Source organism: Nycticebus coucang, chromosome 16 (assembly GCF_027406575.1).
Source record: "Nycticebus coucang isolate mNycCou1 chromosome 16, mNycCou1.pri, whole genome shotgun sequence".
NCBI classification, from domain to species: domain Eukaryota; kingdom Metazoa; phylum Chordata; class Mammalia; order Primates; family Lorisidae; genus Nycticebus; species Nycticebus coucang.
This window is the reverse complement of record NC_069795.1, coordinates 2,229,200-2,243,782: the sequence shown is the minus strand read 5'-3', so window position 1 is coordinate 2,243,782 and position 14,583 is coordinate 2,229,200. Positions and strand designations below refer to the sequence as shown.

At 59.9% G+C, this 14,583-nt stretch overlaps 1 protein-coding gene across 1 annotated transcript; it reads left to right on the top strand.

Moving 5' to 3' along the window:
• The first annotated feature begins 3,358 nt into the window (after positions 1-3,358).
• On the top strand, positions 3,359-13,192 carry AIRE (autoimmune regulator). Its single transcript, XM_053565683.1, has 14 exons — positions 3,359-3,484; positions 3,870-4,044; positions 4,230-4,385; positions 4,755-4,829; positions 5,360-5,473; positions 6,550-6,695; positions 6,865-6,945; positions 7,865-7,980; positions 8,941-9,040; positions 9,522-9,701; positions 10,232-10,350; positions 10,439-10,541; positions 12,074-12,136; positions 13,037-13,192. The coding sequence occupies exons 1-14, from the start codon at positions 3,359-3,361 to the stop codon at positions 13,115-13,117; spliced, it is 1,635 nt and encodes a 544-aa protein (XP_053421658.1). The 3' UTR covers positions 13,118-13,192.
• Positions 13,193-14,583: the final 1,391 nt, after the last annotated feature.

The following is a 14,583-nucleotide window of genomic DNA, read 5'->3' as shown; positions in this document are numbered from 1 at the left end:
CTTATTACCCCTTCTTTCCTCCCAACCTGTTTTCTATTTCTACGGATTTGCCTGTCCTGGCTGTGTCCTATAAATGGAATCACACAGCTTGTGGACTTGGATGTCTGTCTCACCTCACTCAGCACATGGTTCCAAGGTTCATGCATCACTACCTCATTTCTTTTTGCGGTGGGACGACAGTCCATGGTAAGGCTGCCCCACACTTTATCCATTCTTCTTTGGGTGGACATTGGGGTTGTTGCCTCTGGGTTATTGTGAATGCTGCTGCTATAGACATCTGTGTACAAATTTTTTCTTGAACACCTGCTTTCAATCTTTTAAGTGTTGAAAGTGCAATTGCTAGATCACATAGTGATTTTCTATTTAATTTTTGGAGAAAACACCAAACTTTGCCATTTATCTGTAGAATGGAGCACAACCACAATGCTGACCTAACAGGACAGCTCAAGGCAGAGCTAGTGGAGTTGTGAGGTCAGGACCAGGCCTGATGCAAGGTGGGCTGATGCGTCTGCTGGTGCAACCTCAATGCTGCAGGAAGGGCTGCGGTGACCTCGCTCTGGGTGAGGATGTCCAGGGTCAGGGGTGGAGCCAGCTACGGTCCTAGGGCTTTTGTGCTCAAGGGCACCTCTCAGTCTCCCCCAGCAAAGGTGTGGTCCCCGCCACCCCCACCCCAGGGCCTTGTATCACAAGGCCTCTCCATCAAGCCTGGCAAGGGGCTGTGGCGGAAAACCCCACGGCTTGGTGGAAAGTCCATAATTCTACAGGAGACTCTTTGTTAGCCCTGAAGCACGAGGCTGGGTGGCACCCGCCCACAGCAGTCAGGTCCCAGGCCAATGGCATGGGTGCACCTGCGAGGCCTTCAGGACTATTTGGGAGAGTGAAGTGAAGACTGGGCTTGCTCTGCAGTTTGTAATTCTCCTCTGACAGGAGCCTGTGTCTGGAGCAGTGGTTCTCAACCTTCCTAATGCCTCCTAATGCTGCGACCCTTTAATACAGTTCCTCATGTTGTGGTGACCCCCAACCATAAAATTATTTTCATTGCTACTTCATAACTGTAATTTTGCTACTGTTATGAATTGCAATGTAAATATCTGACCTGCAGGATGCATTTTCATTGTTACAAAGGGGTCGCTACCCACAGGTTGAGAACCGCTGGTCTGGGGCATCCCTCGATAACCACTCAGCCCCCAGGGAGGGAGCCCACCAGATTGCAGGAGTGACTTTAGGAGAAGGATGACACCAGAAGGAGAGAGGGGAGCTGAACTGCAGGTGGCGGCAGTTACTGGTCACCCCAAAGCCTGTGCTTCGGTTCCCTGGTGCCCCAGGATCCTTTGTGCATGGATTTGGAGCCTGTTTTCCCAGGGGTGCCATTCAGTGTGGTGTTAGTGGGTTCTGCCTGTGGGACACCCTGGCTCACATGTGAGGGAGGAGCCTGGGGTGCTCCCAAGAGTGGGCAGGGTCTCATTCAGTACTGGGTTAGAGGTGACTCCAGCTTATTCTTGCTTTAGTAATTTTGCTGGAAACATGCAGCTACAGGAGACAGCAGGATAGACCTGCAGGAAGCTATGCCTGAGCATGTGCCTCTTGGAGGGGCCAGCCCTATCTGTGGAAGGCACAGTTTGGGTGTGACTGGAATACAGTCCACAGTACCTGGAGGTGGACAGCACAAGGGCTGTGCTACCAGCTCAGAGTCCCCGGAATGTTCTATGAGAGAGCCAGCATGTGCAGAGCCTGAACTGCCTGGTAGCTCCTCACACAGGCCCCAGCTCTCTGAGATGCCACTCCAGCTCCCACCCTGTTCTCAGCACCTGCCCCAGGCTGACCGCCATGACCCAAGCTCCTGACCTCACACTCAACCCCTCTCCATAAGCTTGTTCCCAAGCACCCCCAACAAGCTCAGCACATGCAGAGCTCTCAGGGGTCTCTGGACCTGGAGACAGGAGGAGAAACCAAGATAGAATCCCGGGTCAGGAGGAGACCACCCCTGCCTGCCACCCTGGACTCCACACCCACTGTAAACCAGCACAGCCTGCTCAGGGGAGAAACCTTGGGGTTAACCTTCACTGAACAGCCTCCTCTCCCCCCATCCTATTCCAGTACCTGAGTCCATGCCCCAGACTCATGGTGGTGGCCAGGTTACCTCCCTGCCACAGGGAGATCACGTCTGCCAAGACTCCCCTGGTGGTTCTCTGCAGCATGCACACAGGGTCCACCCTGTAGGCCAGACTGCAGGCCAGGCCTTCCTATGGAGGTCCAATCCCACCTCCCCAGGCTGTGCCCTGGTGGGGCACCCAGGCCTCTGCACCTGCTCTTGCTTTGGGACAGTCCCCACTAAGTCTACCCAGAACCTCTGCTCCTGTCCACTCCCTACCCCATCCAGGGAGCCTTCCTGGATCCCCCAGAAGCTCCTTTCCCCAAGCCATACCATCCCTCACCCTCCATTACCAGTCCCAAGAAGCCCCTGGAGTGTCCCTCACCCTGACCATGAGGAGGACAAGGACAGGAGCTCATGTGCCCGCCTTTGGTGTCTTTGTCCATGGGGTCAGCCGCCTTCCTTGAAGTTTTATTTGTGAAAGCAACAGGAAGAGTAGAGCTTTACGGGAGCTGGGTCCCCAGATGGGTACCCTCCTTTTAACGCTGAGGAAACTGAGGCTAAGGGGAGGGAAGGATGTGCTTGACCTCACACAGCCAGCCAGGACAGGAGGCACCCAGAGCCTCTTGCTGAACCTCTGAGGAGTGAGATGTGACCCACAGCCAGTGACCTGGGACCCTGAGTGGGGGTCCCCGGCCAAATGTGGAGGTCCCCGGACTGCTGCCCCAATGCAGGCGGCATGGAGGTTTCTTGTCCCCGCACTCAGAGTTGCCAGCGCCCCTTGCCAGCCCTGCTGGAGCCCCGAGACCTCAGCCTCCGTGCAGCCAAGGGCACCTGCCTGGCTCTGCCCAACTTGAGCGGGGCCCTTTGGCAAGCGGAGCGGGACCACACGTGGGGAAGTGAGAGACCTTTGAGCCCTCCCGGAGCCAGACACCTTCCCACCCACCCATCACCCCCGCCGCAGCCCCGGTGGGCAAGCCAGGAGCTCCAGAGGTTTCACCGGCTGGCCAAGGAAAGCAAAGCCGGCCAGGAGCGGGGAGGCTCCCATCACGCGACAGGTTCCTGGGGCGGAGCGGCTGCTGCTCTTTCCGCGGTCGCGGGAAGTATAAGAGACCCCGGGACCCGCCAGGTGTCCGCGCAGGAGCCCGGGCGCCCGTGCAGGGGCACGTGGGAGCGGAGCACCGACTGCGCACAGGTCCAGCGGGACCGTGGTCGGCAGGGGGCGCTCAGCCCCGCCCCGCGGGGTCCCCCAGCCCGGCGGGACCGATGGCGGGAGAGCTGCGCCGCCTCCTGAGGCTGCACCGCACGGAGATCGCCGTGGCCGTGGACAGCGCCTTCCCGCTGCTGCACTCGCTGGCCGACCATGACGTGGTCCCTGAGGACAAGTTCCAGGTGGAGCCCGCACCCATGCCTCCCGGCCCTCCACTCCGTCTCCCCACGAGCAGCGACGTGACCCTGAAGCGAGTTCCAGGCGGCCCCAACCCCAGAACCCCCAACCTTATCCCAGGCCCCCAAGGAGGTAGGGGATGGTCCCTGAGGACCATCACCTGAGCCAAGGGGATGGTCTCCAGGAGGAGCCCCAGGTGGACCCCCACCCCCTTCACCCCCAACATGCCTACACTACCCCTCCGACCCCCACCCACAAGCCCTAGGAGAGAATGGGCGCAGAGGCACCCCGGTCCCTTGCAGCCTCTCTGGGTGGCTCCACCCTCTGATAGGAGGTGGAGGCTGGGAGGCAGGACACTGGCAGGACCTCCCATGCCTGCTCTGGCTGCAGGAGACCCTGCGCCTGATGGAGAAGGAGGGCTGCCCTCAGGCTGTCCACGCCCTCCTCTCCTGGCTCCTCACCCAGGACTCTGCTGCCATCCTGGACTTCTGGAGAGTCCTCTTCAAGGACTACAACCTAGAGAAATATGGCCGGCTGAAGCCCATCTTAGACAGCTTCCCCAAAGGTGGGGGAGCAGGGGTTGCTGAAGACTGGGGGTTAGCGGGGAGCCCTGGGTGATCCCCCAGTGCCATCTTGGATTCTAAGAGCCAGAGGCCCAGGGTCTCCCCTGCCTTCCCTGCCGGGGTCCAGTTCTGGGGCCCACCCCCAGGAAAGGGCTTTGAGGCTGGAACCTGCCCGCTCAATCTACAGATGTGGACCTCAGCCAGCCCCGGAAGGGGAGGAAGCCCCCTGCCAGCCCCAAGGCCTCAGTGCTGCCTCCCAGACCCCCCACCAAGAGGAAGGCCCCAGAAGAGCCTCGGGCTGTCCCACCAGGGGCCCTGATCCCAAGAGGCACCTCCAGCCCAGGTACCCAGTGGGAGGAGACAGTTAGGGTCACAATCTTCCCTGAGTGTCAAACATCTCCACACATTCAGGCTCCCACCTACCTAGGTATGGCCTGTCTGGAGAGGCCCCTCTGGGCACTTAGACCCCCCTGTCGGGGTCCCTGCATCCTCTCAGGTCCTTTCTGCCCCAAAGACTGAGCTCCGAGGATCTGGGAAGTAGGTGGGAGGGAGTTTGTTATTTCTCACCAATGAGAAAAATCAGAGCCCAGGAAAGTGAAGGAACCCACTGAGGTCATGGAGACCCCACCTGGTACCTGCCCATCTCCCTGGCCTCCAGCACTTGCTCCCACTATCAGAGGTGGGCCAGGCTGCTTCCAGCTCCCCCCTTCAGGCTCCCAATCGAAAGTCAAGCCCCCCAAGAAGTTGGAGAGCAACACAGAACCTCAGCACCTCCCACTGGGGAATGGTGAGTGGGGTACCCCCTGCCTTGTAGGTGAAGGGTCATGGGTCAGAGGAGTGCCTGCCCTGGGAGTTGGGCTGCCCTGGCCTGGCGGCTCATCCCAACAGCCCTAACTGAACAGCTAAAAAAGGGGGGCATCTCTGTCTAAGTGTGATCTTGCTAGTCCCTGACTCCCAGGATCTGCACCTCCTCTCAGGGGTCCCTCTGCCCATCCATGTGTCCCCACCCAGCAGGACCAGCCAAGACACTGATTTCTCCTTAGTCCCTCACCTGGACACAGCCTGGACTCTGTCCTCTCCCCCTTCCCAGGACCCTGGTCATTCCTACCCACTACATCAACTATGTGGACACTAACACCCCTACATGCACACAGCACATATGTGCACACGTGTGGCCCTGCCTCTGTACTTACCTGTGGGCCATCTGTACCTGGCAGGCTGCCCGCCCCAGCCTGCCCTAGCTGGAGGGAAAGGACTCAGCAGCCTAGATATCCCTATGAGTGACCTCAATAATGGATGCTACTGTCTGTTTCCCAGGGATTCAGACCATGTCAGCTTCCGTCCAGAGAGCTGTGGCTGTGTCCTCTGGAGATGTGCCAGGGGCCCGAGGGGCTGTGGAGGGGATCCTCATCCAACAGGTGTTTGAGTCAGGTAGAGGCCTTGTGGGGACAAGAGGGCTGTCAGGGCCCCAGGCCCCAGGATGGAAGGAGGACCCTGCCCCAGCATCTCTACATGGGGTTCTGCTGGCTTTGGAGTGGAGGGATGGACACTGGGGCATCCCCTGCAGAGGGGCCTTCTGCAAAGCCTGCAGTCCAGGCCCACATCCCAGCATGGGATGACCAGCATTTCCAGATCCCCTCTGTCCACGTGGGTGGGTCACAGGTCATCGGGTCACAAGTCATCCCTAGAGTGCTGCCTGTGCTGCTTGGATTCACCTGCACTGGCACTGTGCACTAGGATGGCCTGCAGCATCTGCCCACCAACTTCCCTCCCACCTCTCCGGCACCACCTCCCTCCAGGTGAGGGATCAAAGTCCCCAGGAGCTGACAGCCTATGTAAAGGTTGGGCCACCTGCTGACTAAATGCAGGCACTCCGTGCCATCTGACAGGGCACGGTGGGGACTGCTGGCAGTCGACTTCCACCCCCTTGCCATCTGCTCCAAGATCTCAGCCATGGTGTTGCCCCTGTGGTGGATGCTGGCTGGGGATGCTGCAGACAGCCAGGGCCAGCCTGGAAGCTGATGAGGGCCTGGGTCTCAGCCCACTGGGGATGGTTCCAAGTCTCCTATGTTAGTTTCCTGGGACTCTTTATGAGAAATTGGCATAGACTGGGTGACGTATTTCAAAATAGGTGTTAGCAGGGGCTCTAGGGGCTCCTGGTGGCTGCTGACAACTTATTCCTTGGCTTGTGGCCACATCGCCCAGTGTCTGCCTCTGCCCTCACGTGGCCTTCCGTATGTGGGTCCTCTGTTCTTGTAAGGACAGCAGTCACTGGATTTAGGGTCCAATAGAACCTACACAGACGTTATTTTCACGTAAGTTCATATTCTGAGGTTCTGGGTGGATGTGAATTTTGGGGGACACTATTTACCCCCAGTACGATGTCCCGGCTTCCTGCACATGGCTTCCTGGCCCCAGACCTGACGGTGGGGTGGGGTGGAAAGCCAGCAGTGGGGCACTGAGCCTCCGTGAGGGACAGGGCTGGGCCCAGTGCCATCTCCTCTCAGGGGCCTCCAAGAAGTGCATCCAGGTTGGTGGGGAGTTTTATGCGCCTGGCAAGTTTGAAGAGCCAGGTGCTGGGAAGAACAAGGCCCGCAGCAGCGGCAGCCTGAAGGCCCTGGTCCGAGCCAAGGGAGCCCAGGGTGCTGTCCCTGTAAGCACTGCCTGACTGTCCTTGGGAGGCTGGGTTCCCCCCACCCCCAAGTAACAACATTGCTCCTAGCCAGGTGATCTACTGGGGCCCGAGGGCACCCAGCACCAGTAGCCACATGGGCCCCTCCCTTCCCAGGCTGCCCCCACACTGGTGACTCTCTTTCCTACAGGGTGGAGGTGACCCAAGGGTAAGCCAGCAGGGCAGGGTCCCCGCCCCTCCGGCCCTCCCCAATGAGCCCCAGCTGCACCAGGTAATCCCCAGGCCACAGAAGGACCCCCTCACCCCATAACAGTCCCCTTGATTGGGTCCTTCTGTGGCCTTTGCCCTTGTCCTGGCACTCGGGTGGTTGGAGGACAAAGGGCTGAGCGCCCACTCATGGGATGGGGAGATGATTTTTTTCTTCTCCTTTTTCTTTAATAGACAGTATTTTTTATCTGATAATACACAATAAGTCAGAGAAAGTGAGGATCCCCCCAGGCTCAGGATCAAAGCTGTGTCAAGCATCCCCCCCCAGGAGAACTGTGGGTGCCCTGCTGTGAGCCAGGAATGTGAGGGCCACGGGGATGGGCGAGCCTGACCTCACTTCCCTGGAAGTGGTGCAGCAGTGGGCTGCCATTGTCATGAAAAGTCAGCGCCTCCACACCACGGACACTCAGGATAGGACAGGGCCAGTCCTGCCCTGGAGAAGCAATGGCTGCTGGGGGTCTAGGTGATTGTTACAACAAATGTGGTCACTGCTGTGCAGGCCATCCCAGTCTGGGGGACTTCTGAGGAGGTGGCATGCAGGACTCCTGAGGTACCTTGAGTACTACCCAGGCAAAGGCGCAAGGGGGGGATTAGGCTCAATGGGCGACAGCATGGGGCCAGACTCCCTGTCCCACTGTGTGCGTGTGCAGGCTGGGGGCCTGGAGCACAGCAGCCCACACTAGACCAGGCTTTTTGAAGGCCATTCTTCCCTGAGGAATGATCCCGAAAGTGAGTCGGGGACTAGTCTTAGTCATGGCTGAGACCTCTGGAGGACCCAAGTGCAGGCAGTCAGGCAGAACTTCGGGCACTGGCCGGGAGCAGTGCAGGAACTTGGGGGTCCAGGCCCTAGTGATGCTACTGGCAGAGCTGTCGGGAAGGAGGTGGCTCTAGCAGTCTGCAAGGAAGTCTCTTGCCTGCACCAGAAGAATGAAGATGAGTGTGCTGTGTGCCGGGACGGTGGGGAGCTCATCTGTTGTGACGGCTGCCCTCGGGCCTTCCACCTCACCTGCTTGTCCCCACCACTCCAGGAGATCCCCAGGTGAGCCTAACCGTGGCATCCTACCACCCCACCCCCTGTTCATGGCCACCTCCACCACTGAGCCTGGATGAGAAGCCACCCTGAAGTCTCTGATCCACAGATGAGAAGCCACCAGGAGGAGGCTTTGGTGTGGGTCACTGGGATGTGGGGTGGGGCCTGGGATTCCCCCACCTGCCATCAGCCTCCCTGCCCAGCCACTCTGGCCACCTGCCTGGCCAGCAGGGCCCCTGAAGATGGGACAGCAGAACAGAGGTCTAAGGCAAAGAAGCCACCCTGTCCTCACTCACCCCGGGTTCCCAGCACAAATTCCCACAGGTGGCCACCCCTACCCCTAAGCCCCACCCCAGAACTCTGCTCCCAGATGGGTCTAGGGGCTGGTGGGTGTCCATCCACCAATATGTGAGGCCCCCTCTGGTGCCTATTCCTGGCCCCCGCAGAGCACAGCAGCCTGTGTGGGAAGAGCCCTAGGTGGGGTCCAGAGAGCCAGGGTCAGGCCTGGGCTGTGCCCCTGCTCCCTGCATGACTGTGGCAGGGTCCTGCCCTGCTCAGATGTTCCATCACTGAGTAGGTAGATCACTGCTCCCTCCTCTGATGGTGACTACTTGCCTACCATCCTCTCCCCTCCTGCCTCTCTGTTTCCCATTCTGCCTGGCTCCACTCCTCTTGTGGAAATGTGGGTACACCTAAGATACAGACATTCCAGCTTGGGGAGGCCTGAGGTGCAGGCTGCTGTGGGCTAGTGGGTGCAAGTAATTCTTGGGGCTCATTAGAGAACCTCTCAAAGGGGACATCAATGACACTGGTGAGGGTCCCCTAGGATACATATCCCATGTCCTGGGCTCTCCCTTCACTGTGTTAGGGCCTTGGTTTCCCCATCCCTTGGGTTCCCTGTCTGTGGGTTTGGGTGCCTGTCATGCCCTCTGTCCTGTCCTGCACACCTCCGATGGCTGCTGGGAGCAGCGGGACCTGGAGATGTTGCAGCTGTCTCCAGGGAGGAGTCCAGCAGGGCCTGCCCCATGCAGAGGAGCCCCAGCCCCTGGGACTGTCTGTGGATACCCCGGTATGTCCTGGCCCACTCTGGCCCAGCCACCATCCTGTCCCTCTGCTCCCCGGAGTCCTGTGCCCCATGCCCAAGCCTGACCAACTCCGCTTTCTGCAGCAGAACTCCCATCAGAGTCCCTGCTGGCCTGGGAGGCTGCCCTTACATGGTCAGTCTCTCACTGCCTGACTGACTGATTGCTGATAATATTCTCCAAAAATATTTTAAGCTTTCTGTAGCAGCAGCAATGTGAGGGATACTATTCATGGTGTGGTACACACCCGGCGTGGCCTCTGATGCCTCCCCTCCACAGCAGATGGAGAAGGATGAAGGCCCTGCAGGGGCAGCAGGGCTGGACACCGCCCCAGGCCTGGCTGGCCCCTGTGGGATTCCTTCCACGACATCCTCCACCCTGCTGCCCTCACTTCCAGGGTCACTGATCCCCAGGGGGTGATGGGCAGGTTCCCTGAGGCCCCTCTGAGTGCTCATCCTCTGGCTCCAGGTGCCCCTGGGGCTGAGGCCAGTAGAAGAGGAGGCACAGGGCCTGCCCAGAGAGCAGGCAGCCAGTGCTGACACTGCTGTCCCCTACAAACACCTGCTAGCCCCACCGTCAGCCCCCCCGCCCATGCTGGAGGCCCCCACCCTGCGCCCTCTGCTGTGTGCTGGCCCTGAGGGGCAGCAGGTGAGTAGAAGACTGGGGGTTAGAGCTGCTGTCTTCAGGGGGCTCAGACCTGCTGGGCAGGTGAACCAACCTCAAACAGGAGAGGTGGGCAGGTGGGGAGGGCTTGTGGGAGGACCCTGCTGGGGCTAGGGGCAGGGAGGGGACTCCCAGAGGGCTTTCAGCAGCAGCCACATTCTCTCACCATTCTGGATACCCCCACTTCAGCTCTGGACCCTGGGCGTCGCCACTGGCCTCCCCCTAACAGGGGCAAGACGATACAGGGGGTGGGGAAGGCATGTCCTCGGGAGACTCACCACCCCCAAAGCTTTCTCCCACAGCCCCTTCCCTCTCCTCTGGCGGTCCGGGCCCACATAGTGGGAGCGAGTGAGGTCCGGACAGCTGGTTTCTGTGGGTCGCCCCTGCCTACCCGGACGCACCGTCCCACCAGCGCCCCGGTCCAGCCCTTGGGTGCTTCTCAGAGAGAGCGGCAGGGCACGGGTTCGGTAACGCTGTCGCACACTCCAGGTCTCCCCGCGCTGTCCTCCCCGCAGGGCCCGGCTCCCGCGCGGTGCGGCGTGTGCGGGGACGGTGCGGACGCGCTGCGGTGCGCTCACTGCGCCGCTGCCTTCCACTGGCGCTGCCACTTCCCGGCGGGCGCCGGCCGAGCCGGGTGAGCGAGGGGCGGGGGCGGCCCCGGGGAGGGAGCGGGCCGGGTGGCTGATCCGCGCCTCCCTACTCGACTGGGGTCCCTCGCGCAGGACTGCCCTGCTCTGCAAGTCCTGCTCCGGAGACTCAGCTACAGTTCCCGGAGAGGGCGCTCCCGCCCCGACCCCCGCCGGCTCTGCCCCTGGGCCGACCAAGGTCAGTGCCGCGGGACCCTCGCGGGGCGGGACCAGCAGGCTGAGGGCCGGGGCACGTCTCAGGGGAGACCCGGGCTGCGGTATGGCGGGCGGGCTTCCACTGTAGCCAGTGCTCATCGCTTTTATAAAATATTTTCCTTTTTACCCGACTCCTTTCTGGCAACTTAAATCTGTTTTAAAAGGAAACTCCCGCTAGGTCATAGTAATTATGAAATTGCTGGTGGGATGCAGGCCATCTCACCACTGAGGAGGGCCTGAGATCCGCCAGCCCCTGGATGGGGTTTCTTGGGCTCTGGGTGCAGAGGCCGTGATCCGGAGACTGGGGTGAGGGCGGGAGAGAGCAAACCCCCCGGCCACTGCTAACATGTCGTGAGTAACCGCAACCCAAAGCCTCCCTAGAGCCAGAACCCTCCGCCCCGTTTGCAGCTGAGGGGTCGTCCCTGGACCCACACCCAGGGCTCACTGTGCGGGAGCCTGGAGAGGATGAGGGCCTCCTGCCCTGACTGCTGGTGGCAGGGGCCCTCCTGACCACATCCCTGCCGCCTCAAGAATCTCCAGGGCCCCTGGGGGTGGCAGTAAGTCCCCCCAGCTCCTAGGTGCATACTGTGTGGGGGACGGACCCCCAGTGTGCAGGCTGTGGCCAGGTACCCAGACAAGCCTTTGACCAAGCCCCACCGAGGGGGCTGGTGTGGAACCCTGGCATGACCCACACCTGCCACAGTCACAGTCCCCTCCTTTCTAGATGCCTCTCCTCATTCTACCCATCTGCACAGGGAATTTTAGAGTAAAAGGGTCCAGCCCCCTTTGTCATTTGCCCCTCCCCCAGCTTCTGCCTTTCCCCAGGGTTAGTGGGGTGTGACCCCCAGACCCTGTCCTGAGTAGGTGTCCCTCACACCCTCAAAGTGTCCTAAAAGGTAGTACTAGCTTCCACATCCAGATCAAGAACAGCCCCCCTTCAGCCACCCAGGGCTACCCAGTCTTGCAGGGCCTGTGTTTAGCAGACCCAGCCTAGGGAGCAGCTGAGATGTGCTTGTTTTGTGCTACAAAGTGGCAATTTCATACAGTTCACTATAATATGGTCTTCTCTCCCTCCTAGCCTGGAGACTGGGAGTGTCTAGAGCCTCCCTTCCTGCCCATGCCCCTCATCCCGGGCACACTTTGGCCCTAGAGAAGCTTGTTGGATGGGGAATGGCCAGCCTCAGACCAGGCACCTTGCTCTCTGGGCTCTGGTTTCCATACATGGCAGGCCCCTTTGTCACTGGTTCCCTGAGTCTCTGGCTGTTCCCTGAAGGCCACATGCCATGGGGCCAGATCCTGGAGTTGGCAGGGCCTTGGGCAGACAGCTCCTGACTCACTCAGGCCCACCTGGCCTGTGCCTGCAGCTTCTGCACGGGGATGGTGTTAGAATTCTGTTCTCAGTGGTGGGATGTCCCCGACCTCCCCCCTGCCCTGTGGCTCTGCAGGGATTCTGCTTGCATGTCCCCAGTGGGGTTGCAGGAATGGGGTTGACCGCTTCCCTCTCCCGGTTTCCAGGACAATTCTGCTGGTCACGAGCCCGTCCTGCACAGGGAGGACCTGGAGTCCCTTCTCAGCGAGGTGAGTCACCCCTGCCAGAGCCCACCTGCAGCCCCTCCACTCCCCACCTCAGCTCCACATGGCTGCCCCTCCCACCGTGAGCCCTGGCCTGTGTGCTAGGAGGCAGGTGCAGAAACTCAGCAGCAGCCTGGGGTGCCAGCATCTGCTTTCCGGAAAGGCAGCTGGGTGTGGGCAGGCGAGTCTCAGAACCTGTCCCTGGAGCATCTCACCCCAACTTAGGCCTCTGCACCCTGAGATGAACATGCAGAGTGATGGGAAAAAGATGAAGTTTTAGGGACTCCATCTTCCTTGGATAGGAGAACAGACTCCTCCAGCCTTTCCCAGACCGTAGGTGGCCAACGCTAGTCCTCCTCAGTGTCTGGAGTGGCCCCTGAGGGGCCCTTGCCCTGTGTGGTGGGCTTACATGGCACATCCCAGCAGTGTAGGTGTCTATGGAAACCCCAGAGAGGGAGAGGGGACCTGGTGCTGGAAAAGGGTGTCGTGGCAGGCACCAGGATAGAGGTGGATGAATGAGGGGCAGAGTCACAAGCCCCTTTGGGGCAGGTGACCTCATACTGCTGAAATCTTGGGCCCCGAACCTCCTCCATCCCAGTGAGCAGTGAACATCTGCGCCCTGAACAGAAGAAGTGTCTGGGCCTGCCCCCCTCTCTCTGAAGAAGACACCTGAGGAGGCAGGGCAGCCTGGCTGTGCCCTGGGCTTACCAGATGCTGTGAAGGGACCGTGGACAGAGTCCTTCCTGCCTGGCATGTCTGGATACTGGGCCCCAGTTTCCCCAGCTTTGAATTAGAGGGTCAGATTGGATGGTGTCCTCACATCACCATCTATGGCCATGGATGGGGGTGGGCCCACCTGTCTCTCTGCAGTGCCAAGACCCCTTCTGCTGTCCACCCTGTCCGCAGCACTCCTTTGACGGCATCCTGCAGTGGGCCATCCAGAGTATGTCCCGCCCACTGGCCGAGGCACCCCCTTTCCTCTCCTGAAGCAGGACAGCCAAAAGAGACTGAGAGGACACCCCTGGGTGCTGGGCCGATTAGGACCAGGAAGGACTGAAAATTCCAAGTGTTGTTAGTCCTTGTGTGCACACCCCTGCCTCTGTGAGGGTGCCTCTCCTGCCTGGCACCCCGGGCAGCCATGTGCCCTGAAATAAAAATCACTTCTGCGAGGTGGTGGGATGCTCTGCAGTGGGTGTGTTTGTTTGGGGGAGTCTGTACCCTGGTGCCTGAAGTGCAGGCAAAGCTGGCTACAGGGGAACTCACCATGCAGGGAAGAGAAATGCCTGAGTGGTCATTGCACCAAGGGGCAGAGCTTCCCGCTGCCCTGGCCCGAGGTCCCAGTCCTTCCAGGGCACCTCAGGTCTCAGTTTGTCTGGCCGCGCCCACCCCCAGTTTCAGCCCCACCCCCACCCCCCAGCACACCCAGTTCCCCAGATGGCCAAGCTCAGCCCTGTCCCATGGCCTCTGCACAGGCTGGCCCCTCTGCTAGGAACTCCCTTCTCTTGGTGCTTTGTGAGTCTGGTTCCTCATCATTGAGATCTCAGCTCCAATGTCACGTCTGTATTAATTCATTCACTCATTCATTCAACAAAACTTTATTGCACATCTTCTGTATACTCAGCATTTTTCCAGCTTTAGGAGGTGCCAGAGGGACACTCCATGGAAGGGACAGATTTCATAAACATGACCTCAGGGTGGATAACTGCAAGAAACAGGGCAGGGCCAGAACAGGGCCAGGTGTGTGGGTTTGCCAGGGACCTCCTTGGAGGACAGGAGCACGAGGTGGGTCTGAGCAAGTGTGAAGGCCAGAGAGCCGTGGAGGCTGGCATGCACGTCTGCAGGGCAGGTGCAAGGTCATGGGGCTGGAGTGCCATGGCCACAGGGCAGTGGGGGCAGTGGGAGTGATGGGACAGTGCTTCACCTATTTCATTTGGCCAGATCATGGCTGGGGCATGGATGTCCTTCCCAGGTGTTCTATCTTCTGAGAACAGCAGCCCCAAGAGCTGGCCAGTGTGTGGCAGCAGATAGCAGGGTGGTCCAGCCCTTGGAGACTCTGGGGCAGGAAGCCCAGATTGGGGTCAGGTGCTGACCAGATTGGGGAAGGGGGAGGTGCTGCTGGTCTCACCGTTCATAGGCAGAGTTAGGACACATGGTTCCTCCCTTGAGACCAAGACCAGAGCTTGTTCCCCCACTTCTGGGAAGATAAGACTGGTTGTTAACCAGAGGTGACAACAAGGACTTTCCATCCTGAGCCTCTCAGGGGTCTGGCAGGTTCACACAGCCCTCTCTGGAGACCCCTGATGCCTCTTTCCAGGACATACAGGCCCCTCAGTCATCGAGCACCTGTGGGTCAGTATGGAGGCTGCCCTTGCGAGGTCAGGCCCACCCAATACAGCTGGGCTCCATACAGCACCCCCCAGCAGGGACATGCCCAGTGCCTCCTTATTGAGTTG

Bases quoted from the DNA above. Each gene is read 5' to 3' on its own strand.
- AIRE (XM_053565683.1), top strand. From the start codon at position 3,359: ATGGCGGGAGAGCTGCGCCGCCTCCTGAGGCTGCACCGCACGGAGATC. The intron at 6,946-7,864 runs GTAATCCCCAGG...TGCCTGCACCAG, and splicing joins ATGAGCCCCAGCTGCACCAG to AAGAATGAAGATGAGTGTGC. The intron at 7,981-8,940 runs GTGAGCCTAACC...TGCTGGGAGCAG, and splicing joins CCACTCCAGGAGATCCCCAG to CGGGACCTGGAGATGTTGCA.